At 42.9% G+C, this 15,562-nt stretch overlaps 1 protein-coding gene across 5 annotated transcripts in view; it reads left to right on the top strand.

Moving 5' to 3' along the window:
• Positions 1-15,562, top strand: part of lrrc31 (leucine rich repeat containing 31) — a 251,951-nt gene that overhangs the window by 88,715 nt on the left and 147,674 nt on the right. For all 5 annotated transcript variants that reach the window (XM_059991201.1, XM_059991177.1, XM_059991193.1 and 2 more), the window contains 2 exons: positions 4,955-5,122; positions 5,266-5,433. In XM_059991201.1, the coding sequence (XP_059847184.1) occupies positions 4,955-5,122; positions 5,266-5,433 (336 nt within the window). The remainder of the gene's footprint in view (positions 1-4,954; positions 5,123-5,265; positions 5,434-15,562) is intronic.

Raw genomic sequence — 15,562 nt, 5'->3', positions numbered from 1 at the left:
TTGCGTCCTGTTCCATTTGCCTCGGAATTGGTGGGTCTTACCACGGAAGAACGGCTTTAGCTAACACAGAGAAATCAGCCCCAACGACTCTCGAAGGATTGACATCATAAAAGGAATGGGCAAGTTTTAAAACTCTCTCTCTTGACTCCAACCAAAGGCTGCAGCCTGCAGCTTGAATGAACTAAAGTGACTTTTATATTTCCATCGGACAATACATTATCCCCTAGACAACGATAGAGCTATTTCTTATTGAGTATTATTATACCCGCGCTTTTAGATTTAGTATTGACGACATATATTATCTGTATGTTTGCATTGATATTATTTTTGTGTATTTTTATCAATAAATACTGTTAAAAATAGTACCATCAGACTTCAACGGACCTCTCTTATCTTTGCTGGTAAGTGACCCAGTTATGGGGTACGTAACAATTGGGGTTCTTGTCTCGGGATTTGACACCAAATTGGGAGGCCAGTGAATCGGGCTTGTAAGTCCAAACTTGGATCTGGTTACGCGGGTAGCCAGACGGGAAACCAGCAAAGATGGACGTGGGTGAATTTATAGAAAACCTGATTCTGGAGGCGCTAGAGGCGGCCACCAAATCGGACTTGATAAATCTGGCGAAAGGGTTAAATCTCGCAGAGGTGAGGTTGTCAATGAAAAAGCGGGAGGTGCGAAGGGTCATAACTCAGTATCATATTGAGAAGAATGTGTTTGCAGCTGATGTATTGGAAAATATCCCTGAAAAGGTACCAGCTAGTGGGATGGCTCAGTTAGAGTTGGAGAAATTAAGGTTGTAACATGCAATTAAGTTAAAGCAGCTGGAAGCAGCTGAGAAGGAGAAAGAAAGAGCCGAGAGAGAGAAAGAGAAATAAAGGGCCAAGAGACAAAGGGAGCATGAGCTCCAGCTAAAGGAGTTAGCGGTGAAAAGGGAGCAGGACAGGGCTGAGAAACAAAGGGAGCATGAAATTCAGTTAAAACAGCTGGAAGCAGCTGAAAAGGAGAGAGAGAGAGGGCCGAGAAAGAGAGGGAGAGAGCTGAGAAAGAAAAGGAAAGAGCCGAGAAGGAGAGGGAGGCAGAGAAACAGAGGAAACATGACTTGGAGATGGAGAAGTTAAGGCAAGAGCAAAGGTTTAGCCAGTGGTAAGGTTTGGTCAGCAACGACGCTGACGAGCCAGCAGGTGATTGTTGCAGTCCCGCCCCTAGGTTCCAAGATCTATCCCGCATGCGCGGTCACTCGCAACATGTCGAGAAAGGCAGCTGAGACAGAGAACAGTTTAAATCAGGCCAGTATCAATTTGGCCGAGACGTTTTTACCGACCCTGTACCAAGGGGAGGGGGGGAATGGAGAATAGGAAAGTGAAAGAGAGTAAGGGAGAGGAAGGAGGTAGACCTGCCCTTAGCGAGGAGAAAAGTTCTAGAGGCAGGAAATAAAGATGAGAAACAGATAAAGCTGTTAAAAGGTCCAGGGTTGGACATGGATGATCTGTCTGGTTTGGCAGAACTGTTTGAAGAAGTGGAAAATTCTAAAGGTGTTCCCGATAATGAAATGAGGGCAGTCCTAGATGAAAAGGGTGCCCTTACCTTGAAGAAGTCTGTTGGGTTGGCAGATGAGGTTGTTTCAGCCTGCGGGGGTGAGTTTACTCTGGAAGGGAGTTGCCCAGAGAGTAGCTGGGAGAATCGGGGGAATTTAGAATTTGGATTGGGTACGGGTATTGAAAGCCTGGAAGAGGCAAATGTCCCGTTTGAGTGTGTCCAAGATGTGGATGCACGTGGTACTGAACCTAGTAATGGAGCTCAGAAAAAGTCTGAGATATTTGATTCAGTTGAAAAGGAATGCAGTCCTTGTGGGTCAGATGGACTTGGTGCAGTGAAGAAAGGGTTAACCTTGGAAATAGTGGGAAGTGAGAGTTCCCAGGTGTTTGTGCTCGAAGGTGTGTTAAAAGTTAGTGAGGAGATCAAAGGTGGGGAGATGAATATTATTATTGAAGGAAAAGGGAAATATGTGGTTCCCAAATTGAATGAAGAAGATTTAAAGGCTGGACTGATATCAGAAGCAACAACCAGGCTACAGCGACAATGGCTTGGTACCACAAAGCCTGTGAATCAATTACAGGTTGAGTTGGAAGGTAAAGGGGCCCCACATGCTGTTGTTATTCCAGAGTGTGGTATGAAAAGGCAGAATTTGAAATGCTGCTTGAACAAAGAGTTTAAACTGAAAACTAATAGCCTGAAGGGTCCCGAAGAGAAAACTAGCAATTTGCGTAAAATTAAAGAATTGGGTGGAAATTCAGAAGATGGTCTAAGTTTGGAACACATTGTTGATAAAATAACTCCTATGGAAGGAGTGGACGAAAGCCTATTTCGCCAGGGTGCACAAGCTCCCCACATGGGAATTAACAGGAAAAGAGGCGAGGGTTAATGGGGACGCCATATTTAAATAGCAAAAGCCGGTTTTAAGGGAGTTCGACAAAGCACGTGAATAATAAAAGACAACCCACATGGAGGCCTGCCTGTTAAGTTTGAAAACAACATAAAGATTAGTATTTGCATGAATTTTTGTAGTATACCCGTAAGCTAAGATCACAACTCTTTAGTTTTTGTTTGCTAAAGAAAAATAAGACCTAAAAGTAGGTGGTTATTAAATTGGAGTCTGATGCTACAAGACTTTAGTAAGGTACAAGATGTTAAGATATTAAAGGAAGTGACAATGCAATCGGTAACCATCTAGAAACTGAATTGAATGTATAACTGTATTACTCTGTAGGAAAAAAAAACTTTGGTATTGTGTTAGATTCTAAAATTCTGTAAGACTCTGTATTACTTCGTTTTTTTCTGATGGTAAAAAACGCGTTGAAGAAAGGGGGTGTTGATGGAATTGAGGAATGGGAAAGGTGTAGCAACACTTATAGGGGTGTATTGTAGACCACCTAATGGGGAGCGAGAATTGGAGGAGCAAACTTGCAAGGAGATAGCAGATATTTGTAGTAAGCACAGGGTTGTGATTGTGAGAGATTTTAATTTTCCACACATAGACTGGGAAGCCCATACTGTAAAAGGGATGGATGGCTTGGAGTTTGTAAAATGTGTGCAGGATAGTTTTTTGCAGCAATACATAGAGGTACCAACTAGAGAAGGGGTAGTGTTGGATCTCCTGTTAGGGAATGAAATAGGTCAGGCGATGGAGGTATGTCTTGGGGAGCACTTCAGGTCTAGTGATCACAATGCCATTAGTTTCAATCTAATTATGGAGAAAGATAGGACTGGACCCAGGATTGAGATTTTTGATTAGAGAAAGGCTAATTTGAGGCAATGCGAAAGGATTTAGGAGTGGATTGGGACAGTTTGTTTTGTGGGAAGGATGTAATAGAGAAATGGCGGTCACTGCAAGGTGAAATTTTGAGGGTACAGAATCTTTATGTTCCTGTTAGGTTGAAAGGAAAGGTTAAAAGTTTTAAGTGAGCCATGGTTTTCAAGGGATATTGAAAACTTGGTTAGGAAAAAGTGAGATATCTACAATAAATATAGGCAGCATGGAGCAAATGAGGTGCTGGAGGAATATAAAGAATGTAAGAAGAATCTTAAGAAAGAAATTAGAAAAGCTAAAAGAAGATATGAGGTTGCTTTGGCAGGCAGACAGACAGACATATTTTATTGATCCCGAGGGAAATTGGGTTTTGTTACAGTCGCACCAACCAAAAATAGTGTAAGGTGTAAGGCAAGTAAGGTGAAAATAAATCCAAAGGGTTTCTACAGTTATATTAATAGCAAAAGGATAGTGAGGGATAAAATTGGTTCCTTAGAGAATCAGAGTGGACAGCTATGTGTGGAGCCGAACGAGATTGGGGAGATTTTGAACAATTTCATTTCTTCGATATTCACTAAGGAGAAGGATATTGAATTGTGTAAGGTAAGGGAAGCAAGTAGGGAAGTTATGGAAACTATGACGATTAAAGAGGAGGAAGTACTGGCACTTTTAAGGAATATAAAAGTGGATAAATCTCCAGGTCCTGACAGGATATTCCCCAGGACCTTGAGGGAGGTTAGAAATAGCAGGGGCTCTGACAGAAATATTTCAAATGTCATTAGAAATGGGGATGGTGCCGGAGGACTGGCGTATTGCTCATGTGGTTCCATTGTTCAAAAAGGGTTCTAAGAGTAAACCTAGCAATTACAGGCCTGTCTAAGTTTGACATAGTGGTGGGTAAATTAATGGAACGTATTCTTAGAGATGGTATATATAATTATCTGGATAGACAGGGTCTGATTAGGAACAGTCAACATGGATTTGTGCGTGGAAGGTCATTTTTGACAAGTCTTATTGAATTTTTTGAAGAGGTTACGAGGAAAGTTGACAGACAGACTGACATACTTTATTGATCCCGAGGGAAATTGGTTTTCGTTACAGTCGCACCAACCAAGAATAGTGTAGACATATAGCAATATAAAACCATAAATAATTAAATAATAATAAGTAAATTATGCCAAGTGGAAATAAGTCCAGGACCAGCCTATTGGCTCAGGGTGTCTGACACTCCAGGGGAGGAGTTGTAAAGTTTGATGGCCACAGGCAGGAATTACTTCCTGTGACGCTCAGTGTTGCATCTCGGTGGAATGAATCTCTGGCTGAATGTACTCCTGTGCCTAACCAGTACATTATGGAGTGGATGGGAGACATTGTCCAGGATGGCATGCAACCTGCATATGGGGTTGAGCAGGAACATGGATCAGCCATGATAGAATAGCAGAGCAAACTTGATGGGCTGAATGGCCTAATTCTGCTTCTTTGTCTTATTTTCTTATGGATTTGATTCTGAATGTTGAAATGTAGCCTCAAACAACTTGGGTTTCAACATTCTGCCCACCAATCCCATTCAACATATTAAGCCAGACAAAATAAACCAAAAGGCATCATTCTGTGAGCAGCACCATCCAATTCTTTGATCTTTACAGCTGCTGTACTGCCAAACTTTCCATCCTTGGAGGAGCTGGACTTGTCATGGAATGAATCGATTGGTGGAGCTCTGAATCTGCTAAACAGTCATTTGCAACATACACCCAAGCTAAGGGTGCTTGAGCTGTCCAGTTGTGCCCTCTCTGCGTTGGACGTCTCCTCACTGGGTAGGTGCACTTAGCTAACGTTTTTCTTTGCAATTTTATACTTCGGCCTTTTGGCAAAAGCTTGAAAGTGTTTCCCCATGCGTGGAAGTAAACGAGTGAACCCTCATCTGATGAATAAGGCTAATTTTGGAATTACATTGCAGGTGAATCCATCCAGTTCTTGGTTAACATTGAAAAGATCGATTTATCCTGGAATTGTGACTTGGGAGGGAACCTCTCACTCTTTACTCAGAAACTCCAGCCAAGCTTTACACTGAAGATTCTAAAGCTAGTGGATTGTCATCTAACAGCTGAAGATGGAATTGCCTTGGGTAATAATTGTTTATAACAGCTTGGTAATCATTTTTAAAAATTTTTGTCTTGGTAAGTGCGTGACTTGATTATGCTCTCTGTCAAAGCAAGCTAAGTATATATTTTTGAAGTTCCGTAGCGGGAAGTGATTCAAATTTAAGGATAGTTTTTTTTTTCTTGGCATTTATTTACTGCCATGTTTAAATGGCCTTGGTTTGTGGGATGTTAAGCCATTTCAGAAGGCATTTCAAAGTTCAGGATGAAATTACCTATCTTTAACTTGGATGACATGAAAATTGTTGTTTTGACATAGAACATAGAATAGCACAGCACATTACAGGCCCTTCGACCCACAATGTTGTGCCAACCCTCAAACCCTGCCTCCCATATAACCCCCCACCTTAAATTCCTCCATATACATTGAGAATAACATCAGCAAGTTTGCTGATGATACTCAGCTGGGTGGCAGTGTGACATGTGATGAGGATGTTAGGAGAATTCAGGGTGACTTGGATAGGCTGAGTGAGTGGGCAGATACTTGGCAGATGACGTTTAATGTGAATAAGTGTGAGGTTATCCACTTTGGGAGTAAGAACAGGAAGGCAGATTGTTATCTGAACGGTGTAGAGTTAGGTAAGGGAGAAATACAAAGAGATCTAGGAGTCCTTGTTCATCAGTCACTGAAGGTGAATGAGCAAGTGCAGCAGGCAGTGAAGAAGGCTAATGGAATGTTGGCCTTTATTACAAAGGGAATTGTGTACAAGAGCAAGGAAATCCTTTTGCATTTGTACAGGGCCCTGGTGAGACCACACCTGGAGTATTGTGTACAGTTTTGGTCTCCAGGGTTAAGGAAGGACATCCTGGCTATAGAGGAAGTGCAGCGTAGATTCACAAGGTTAATTCCTGAGGTGTCCGGACTGTCTTATGCAGAGAGGTTTGAGAGACTGGGCTTGGACACGCTGGAATTAAGGAGATTGAGTGGGGATCTGATTGCAACATATAAGATTATTAAGGGATTGGACAAGATAGGACAAGGACAAGATAGAGGCAGGAAATATGTTCTAGATGCTGGGAGAGTCCAGTACCAGAGGGCATGTTATTTAGGACAGAGTTAAGGAAAAACTTCTTGTCCCAGAGAGTTGTGGGGGTGCGGAATGCACTGCCTCAGAAGGCAGTGGAGGCCAATTCTCTGGATGCTTTCAAGAAGGAGCTAGATAGGTATCTTATGGATAGGGGAATCAAGGGATATGGGGACAAGGCAGGAACCGGGTATTGATAGTAGATGATCAGCCATGATCTCAGAATGGTGGTGCAGGCTCGAAGGGCCGAATGGTCTACTTCTGCACCTATTGTCTATTGTCTATAACGGTCTCTTAAACTTCACTAGTGTATGTGCCTCCACCACTGACTCAGGCAGTGCATTCCACGCACCAACCACCCTCTGAGTGAAAAACCTTCCTCTAATATCCTCCTTGAACTTCCCTCCCTTTAACTTAAAGTCATGTCCTCTTGTACTGAGCAGTGGTGCCCTGGGGAAGAGGCACTGGCTGTCCACTCTGTCTATTCCTCTTAATATCTTGTACACCTCTATCATGTCTCCTCTCATTCTTCTTCTCTCCAAAGAGTAAAGCCCTAGTTCCCTTAATCTCTGATCATAATGCATACTCTCAGCATCCTGGTAAATCTCCTCTGTACCCTTTCCAATGCTTCCACATCCTTCCTATAGTGAGGCAACCAGAACTGGACACAGTACTCCAAGTGTGGCCTAACTAGAGTTTTATAGAGCTGCATCATTACATCGCGTCTCTTAAACTCTATCCCTCAACTTATGAAAGCTAACACCCCATAAGCTTTCTTAACTACCCTATCTACCTGTGAGGCAACTTTCAGGGATCTGTGGACATGTACCCACAGATCCCTCTGCTCCTCCACACTATCAAGTATCCTGCCATTTACTTTGTACTCTGCCTTGGAGTTTGTCCTTCCAAAGTGTACCACCTCACACTTCTCCGGGTTGAACTCCATCTGCCACTTCTCAGCCCCCTTCTGCATCTTATCAATGTCTTTCTGCAATCTTCCAACAATCCTCTACACTATCTACAACACCACCAACCTTTGTGTCGTCTGCAAACTTGCCAACCCGCCTTTCTACCCCCACATCCAGGTCGTTAATAAAAATCACGAAAAGTAGAGGTCCCAGAACAGATCCTTGTGGGACTCCACTAGTCACAACCCTCCAATCTGAATGTACTCCCTCCACTAGGACCCCCTGCCTTCTGCAGGCAAGCCAATTCTGAATCCACCTGGCCAAACTACAAGAGGACATGGTTTTAAGTTAAAGGGAGGGAAGTTCAAGGGGGATATTAGAGGAAGGTTTTTCACTCAGAGAGTGGTTGGTGCATGGAATGCACTGCCTAAGTCAGTTGTGGAGGCAGATACACTAGTGAAGTTTAAGAGACTGTTATAGACAATAGACAATAGGTGCGGAAGTAGACCATTCGGCCCTTCGAGCCTGCACCACCATTCTGAGTTTGGCCAAACTTCCCTGGATCTCATGCCTTCTGACTTCCTGAATAAGACTACCATGTGGAACCTTGTCAAATGCCTTACTAAAATCCATGCAGATCACATCCACTGCACTACCCTCATCTATATGCCTGGTCACCTCCTCAAAGAACTCTATCAGTCTTGTTAGGCACGATCTGCCCTTCACAAAGCCATGCTGACTGTCCCTGATCAGACCATGATTCTCTAAATGCCCATAAATCCTATCTCTAAGAATCTTTTCCAACAGCTTTCCCACCACAGACGTAAGGCTCACGGGTCTATAATTACCCAGACTATCCCTACTACCTTTTTTGAACAAGGGGACAACATTCGCCTCCCTCCACTCCTCTGGTACCATTCCCGTGGACAATGAGGACATAAAGATCCTAACCAGAGTCTCAGTAATCTCTTCTCTCGCCTCGTGGAGCAGCCTGGGGAATATTCTGTCAGGCCCCGGAGACTTATCCGTCCTAATGTATTTTAACAACTACAATACCTCCTCTCCCTTAATATCAACATGCTCCAGAACATCAACCTCACTCATATTGTCCTCACCATCATCAAGTTCCCTCTCATTGGTGAATATCAAAGAGAAATATTCACTGAGGACCTTGCTCACTTCCTCAGCCTCCAGGCTCATCTTCCCACTTTTATCTCTAATCGGTCCTACCTTTACTCCTGTCATCCTTTTGTTCTTCACATAATTGAAGAATGCCTTGGGGTTTTCCTTTACTCTACTCGCCAAGGCCTTCTCATGCCCCTTTCTTGCTCTTCTCAGCCCCTTCTTAAGCTCCTTTCTTGCTACCTTATATTCCTCAAAAGACCCATCTGATCCTTGCTTCCTAAACCTCATGCATGCTGCCTTCTTCCACCTGACTAGATTTTCCACTTCACTTGTCACCCATGGTTCCTTCATCCTACCATTCTTTATCTTCTTCACTGGGACAAATTTATCCCTAACCTCCTGTAAAAGATCCTTAAACATCAACCACATGTCCATAGTACATTTCCCTACGAAAACATCATCCCAATTCACACCCGCAAGATCTCATAGCCTCATAATTTGCCCTTCCCCAATTAAAAATTTTCCTGTCCTCTCTAATTCTATCCTTTTCCATGATAATGCTAAAGTTCAGGGAGCGGTGATCACTGTCGCCCAGATGCTCACCCACTGACAGATCTGTGACCTGACCCAGTTCGTTATCTAATACTGGATCTAGTTTGTCATTCCCCCTAGTTGGCCTGTCAACATACTGTGACAGGAATCCATCCTGGACACACTTAACAAACTCTGCCCCATCACCTTGGAACGAAACAAGTGCCAATCAATATTAGGGAAGTTAAAGTCACCCATGATAACAACCCTGTTATTTTGGCACCTTTCCAAAATCTGCCTCCCAATCTGCTCCTTGGTATCTTTGCTGCTACCAGGGGGCCTATAGAATACCCCCAGTAGAGTAACTGCTCCCTTCCTGTTCCTGACTTCCCCCCATACTGACTCAAAAGAGTATCCCTGACTAGTAATGCCACCCATCCTCCCCTTCCCCCCCTCTATCCATTTTAAAGCACTGAAATCCAGGAATATTGAGAATCCATTCCTGCCCTGGTGCCAGCCAAGTCTCTGTAATGGCCACTACATCATAATTCCATGTATGTATCCAAGCTCTCAGTTCATCACCTTTGTTCCTGATGCTTCTTGCATTGAAGCACACGCACTTTAGCCCTTGTACCTTACTACTTTTACACCCTTTATTCTGCTTCTTTTTCATCAAAGCCTCTCTATATGTTACATCTGGCTTTACTCCATGCCCTTCTTTCACTGCTCTATCGCTCTGGGTCCCATCCCTCTTGCAAATTAGTTTAAACCCTCCTGAACCATGCTAGCAAACCTACCTGCAAGGATATTGCTCCCCCTCAAGTTCAGGTGCAACCCATCTAATCTGTACAGATCCCACCTTCTGTATTGTCATTTAAAGTAAAATTGGATAGGTATATTGACAGGAAATGAATGGAGGGTTATAGGCTGAGTGTGGGCCAGTGAGTGTAAGCGTCGGCACGGACTAGAAGGGCCGAAATCGCCTGTTTCCGTGCTGTAATTGTTATATGCTTATAGGTTATATGGACTAATTCTGGATGACTGTCACCAGCAAGTGACGGTTGGAGGACATAAACGTTACAGACAGACAGACAGACAGACATACTTCATTGATCCCGAGGGAAATAGGGTTTCATTACAGCCGCAGGACCAAAAATAGTGAAGAAATATTGCAATATGAAATCATAAATAATTAAATAATAATAGGTTAATAATGCCAAGTGGAAAAATTAAGTGCCGGACCTGCCTATTGTCTCAGGGTGTCTGACACTCCAGGGGAGGAGTTGTAAAGTTTGATGGCCACAGGCAGGAATTACTTCCTGTGACGCTCAGTGTTGCATCTTGGTGGAATGAATCTCTGGCTGAATGTACTCCTGTGCCTAACCAGTACATTATGGAGTGGATGGGAGACATTGTCCAGGATGGCATGCAACCTGGACAGCATCCTCTTTTCAGACACCACCGTCAGAGTCCAGTTCCACCCCCACAACATCACTGGCCTTATGAATGAGTTTGTTGATTCTGTTGGTGTCCGCTACCCTCAGCCTGCTGCCCCAGCACACAACAGCAAACATGATAGCACTGGCCACCACAGAACATCCTCAACATCATCTGACAGATGTTAAAGGACCTTAGTCTCCTCAGGAAATAGAGACGGCTCTGACCCTTCTTTTAGACAGCCTCAGTGTTCTTTGACCAGTCCAGTTTATTGTCAATTCATATCCCCAGGTATATGTAATCCTCCATTATGTCCACACTGACCCCTTGGATGGAAACAGGTGTTACCAGTGCCTTAGCCCTCCTCAGGTCCACCACCAGCTCCTTAGTCTTTTTCACATTAAACTGCAGATGATTCTGCTCGCACCATGTGACAAAGTTGTTTTATGGAACAATTTGTTTTATGGGAAGGATGTAATAGAGAAATGGTGGTCATTTAAAGGTGAAATTTTGAGGGTGCAGGACCTCTATGTTCCTGTTAGGTTGAAAGGAAAGGTTAAAAGTTTGAGACCTCCATGGTTTTCAGGGGATATTGGAAACTTGGTTCAGGAAAAGCGAGATATCTACAATAAATACAGGCAGCATGGAGTAAATGAGATGCTCCAGGAAAATAAAGAATGTAAAAAGAATCTTAAAGAAATTAGAAAAGCTGCAAGAAGATACGAGGTTGCTTTGGCAAGTGAGGTGAAAATACATCCAAAGGGTTTCTACAGTTATATTAATAGCAAAAGGATAGTGAGGGTTAAAATTGGCCTCTTAGAGAATCAGAGTTGACAGCTATGTGTGGAACCAAAAGAGATGGAGGAGATTTTAAACAATTTCTTTTCTTCGGTATTCACTAAGGAGGAGGATATTGAATTTTGTAAGGTAAGGGAAACAAGTAGGGAAGTTCTAGAAACTATGATGATTAAAGAAGAGGAAGTACTGGCACTTTTAAGGAATATAAAAGTGGATAAGTCTTCGGGTCCTGACAGGATATTCCCTAGGACCTTAGTGTAGAAATAGCAGGGACTCTGACAGAAATATTTCAAATGTCATTAGTAATGGGGATGGTGCTGGAGGATTGGCGTATTGCTCATGTGGTTCCATTGTTTAAAAAGGATTCTAAGAGTAAACCTAGCAATTATAGGCCTGTAAGTTTGACGTCAGTGGTGGGCAAATTAATGGAAAGAATTCTTCGAGATGGTCTATGTTATCTGGATAGACAGGGTCCGATTAGGAACAGTCAGCATGGATTTGTGTGTGGAAGGTCATGTTTGACAAATCTTATTGAATTTTTTTGAAGAAGTTACTAGGAAAGTTGACGAGGGTAAAGCAGTGGTTGTAGTCGATATGGACTTCATTAAGGCCTTTGACAAGGTTCCAAAACTTTCCCAACAATTACATGAAATGTTGCTATAGAAAAGTAGCATCCATCATCAAAGAGACTGGGGAGACTTTAAACTAGATACTGAGGAGACGTTAAACTTGAATGGTTGGGGGGGGGTGGGAATCAAATTGAAGAGACTAGGAGAGAGGAGGTTAGTTCACAAATAGAGAAAGCTGGTAGACAGTATGTGAGGGAGGATAGGCAGGTGATAGAGATGGGGAGCGCTCAGACCGAAGGTGTAGGGGAGAAGGAAGAAGATAATAAAGTTGTTTGCACTGTTAGGGATAAACAGAGAGTAAGATGTGGAGAGTTTCTTAACTGCATTTATTTTAATGCTAGGAGCATTGTAAGAAAGGTGGATGAGCTTAGAGCATGGATTGATACCTGGAAATATGATGTTGTAGCTATTAGTAAAACATGGTTGCAAGAGGGGTGTGATTGGCAACTAAATATTCCTGGATTTCATTGCTTCAGGTGTGATTGAATCAGAGGGGCAAGAGGGGGAGGTGTTGCATTGCTTCTGCGAGAAAATATTACAGCAGTGCTTTGGCAGGATAGATTAGAGGGCTTGTCTAGGGAGCCTATTTGGGTGGAATTGAGAAATGGAAACGGTTTAGTAACATCTATAGGGCTGTATTATAGACCATCTAATGGGGAGCGAGAATTAGAGGAGCAAATTTGTAGGGATATGGCAGATATTTGTAGTAAGCACAAGGTGGTGATTGTGGGAGTTCTGTAAAAGGGCTGGATGGTTTTGAGTTTGTAAAATGTATGCAGGATAGTTTTTTGCAGCAATGTCATGTTTGACAAATCTTATTGAATTTTTTGCAGAAGTTACTAGGAAAGTTAAGAAAGGTAAAGCAGTGGATGTTGTCTATATGGACTTCAGTAAGGCCTTTGACAAGGTTCCACATGGAAGGTTCGTTAGGAATGTTTGATCATTAGGTATTAATATTGAAGTAGTAAAATGGATTCAAAAGTGGCTGGATGGGAGATGTCACATGAGTAGTGGTGGATAACTGTTTGTCAGGTTGGAGGCTGGTGACTAGTGGTGTGCCTCAGGGATCTGCACTGGGTCCAATGTTGTTTGTCATATACATTAATGATCTGGATGATGGGGTGGTAAATTGGATTAGTAAGTACGCAGATGATACTAAAATAGGTGGCGTTGTGGATAATGAAGTAGGTTTTCAAAGTTTGCTGAGAGATTTAGGCCAGTTAGAAGAGTGAGCTGAACGATGGCAGATGGAGTTTAATGCTGATAAGTGTGAGGTGCTACATTTTGGGAGGAATTATCAAAATAGGACATACATGGTAAATGGTAGGGCATTGAGGAATGCAGTAGAACAGAGTGATCTAGGAATAATGGTGCATAATTCCCTGAAAGTGGAATCTCATGTGGATAGGGTGGTGAAGAAAGCTTTTGGTATGCTGGCCTTTATAAATCAGAGCATTGAGTATAGGAGTTGAGATGTAATGTTAAAATTGTACAAGGCATTGATAAGGCCGAATTTGGAGTATTGTGTACAGTTCTGGTCACCGAATTATAGGAAAGATGTCAACAAAGTACAGAGAGTACAGAGAAGATTTACTAGAATGTTACCTGGGTTTCAGCACCTAAGTTACAGGGAAAGGTTGAACAAGTTAGGCCTTTATTCTTTGGAGTGTAGAAGGTTGAGGGGTGACTTGATAGAGGTATTTATAATTATGAGGGGAATAGATAAGCGTTGACGTGGATAAGCTTTTTCCATTGAGAGTAGGGGAGATTCAAACAAGGGGACATGATTTGAGAGTTGGGGGCAAAAGTTTAAGAGTAACACGAGGGGGAATTTCTTTACTCAGAGAGTGGTAGCTGTGTGGAACGAGCTTCCAGTAGAAGTGGTAGAGGCAGGTTTGGTATTGTCATTTAAAGTAAAATGGGATAGGTATATGGACAGGAAAGGAATGGTGGATTATGGGCTGAGTGTGGGTCAGTGGGACTAAGTGAGAGTAAGCGTTCAGCACGGACTAGAAGGGCTAAGTTGGTCTATTTCTGTGCTGTAATTGTTATATGGTTATAATAAGTAAATCAATTACAGTATATGTATATTGAATAGATTAAAATCGTGCATTAAACAGAAATACTATAGATTAAAAAGGTCCAAGGGTTCAATCTCCATTGAGGAATCAGATGGCAGAGGGGAAGAAGCTGTTCCTGAATTGCTGAGTGTGTGCCTTCAGGCTTCTGTACCTCCTACCAGATGGTAACAGTGAGAAAAGTGCATGCTCTGTGTGTTGGAGGTACTTAATAATGGACACTGCCTTTCTGAGACACGAAGATGTGCTGGGTACTTTGTAGTCTATTACCCAAGATGGAGCCGATTAAATTTATAACCCTCTGCTGCTTCTTTCAGTCCTGTGCAGTAGCCCCCCCCCAACCTTTAGATCAGACAGTGATGCAGCCTGTCATAATGCTCTCCATGGTACCTGTCTCAGTTGTTGAGTGTTTTTGTCGACATTCAAAATCTCTTCAAACTCCTAATGAAGTATAGCCTCTGTCTTGCCTTCTTTACAACTGTATTGATATGTTTAGACCAAGTTAGAGCCTCCAAGATTTGACACCCAGGAACTTGAAACTGCTCACTCTCTCCCCTTCTGATCCCTCTGAGGATTGGTATGTGTTCCTTCGTCTTACCCTTTCAGAAGGCTACAATCCACTCTTTCGTCTTACTGACGTTGAGTGCCAGGTTGTTGCTGTGATACCAATCCACTGGTTGGCATATCTCACTCCTATATGCTCTCTGATCACCACTTGAGATTCTACCAACAATGGTTGTATCGTCAGCAAATTTATAGTTATAGATGCTATTTGAGCTATGCCTGGCCACCCAGTTGTGGGTATAGAGAGAGTAGAACAGTGTACTAACCACACACACCTGAGGTGCACCAGTGTTGATCGTCAGTGAGATCGTCAGATTGTGGTTTTCCAGTTAGGAAGTTGAGGATCCAATTGCAGAGGGAGGTACAGAGGCCCACGTTCTGCAACTTCTCAATCAGGATTGTGGGAATGATGGTATTAAATGCTGAGCTATAGTCAATGAACAGTATCCTGACATGGGTGTTTGTGTTGTCCAGGTGGTCTAAAGCCATGTGAAGAGCCATTGAGATTGCATCTGCTATTGACTCAATGTGGTGATAGGCAAATTGCAATGGGTCCAGGTCCTTGCTGAGGCAGGAGTTCAGTCTAGACATGACCAACCTCATAATTCTTGTCTTTTTGAAGCAAGTGGAAACTTCTGCCCATGGCAGTGAGAGGTTGAAAATGTCCTTGAATACTTCCACCAGTTGGTTGGCACAGTTTTTCAGATGCTTACCAGGTACTCCATTGGGACCTTCCACCTTGTGAGGGTTCACTCTCTTTAATGACAGTCTAACAGCCTCTGAGACAGAGATCACAAGATCATTAGGTGCAGCAGGGATCTTCATAGCTGTAGCCCTAGGCTTCTGAAAGAGGTAGCGTTATAGAGATTGTGGTGGCATTAGAAATCATCTTTCAAAAATCATTGGACTCTGGCATGGAGCCAGAGGACTAGAAAATTGCAAATGTCACTCCACTCTTTAAGAAAGGAGGAAGGCAGCAGAAAGGAAATTGCAGACCGGT

Source organism: Hypanus sabinus, chromosome 2 (genome assembly GCF_030144855.1).
Source record: "Hypanus sabinus isolate sHypSab1 chromosome 2, sHypSab1.hap1, whole genome shotgun sequence".
In the NCBI taxonomy this organism is placed as follows: Eukaryota; Metazoa; Chordata; class Chondrichthyes; order Myliobatiformes; family Dasyatidae; genus Hypanus; species Hypanus sabinus.
The sequence above is the reverse complement of the archived record's forward strand: the minus strand, read 5'-3'. Positions and strand labels throughout refer to the sequence as shown.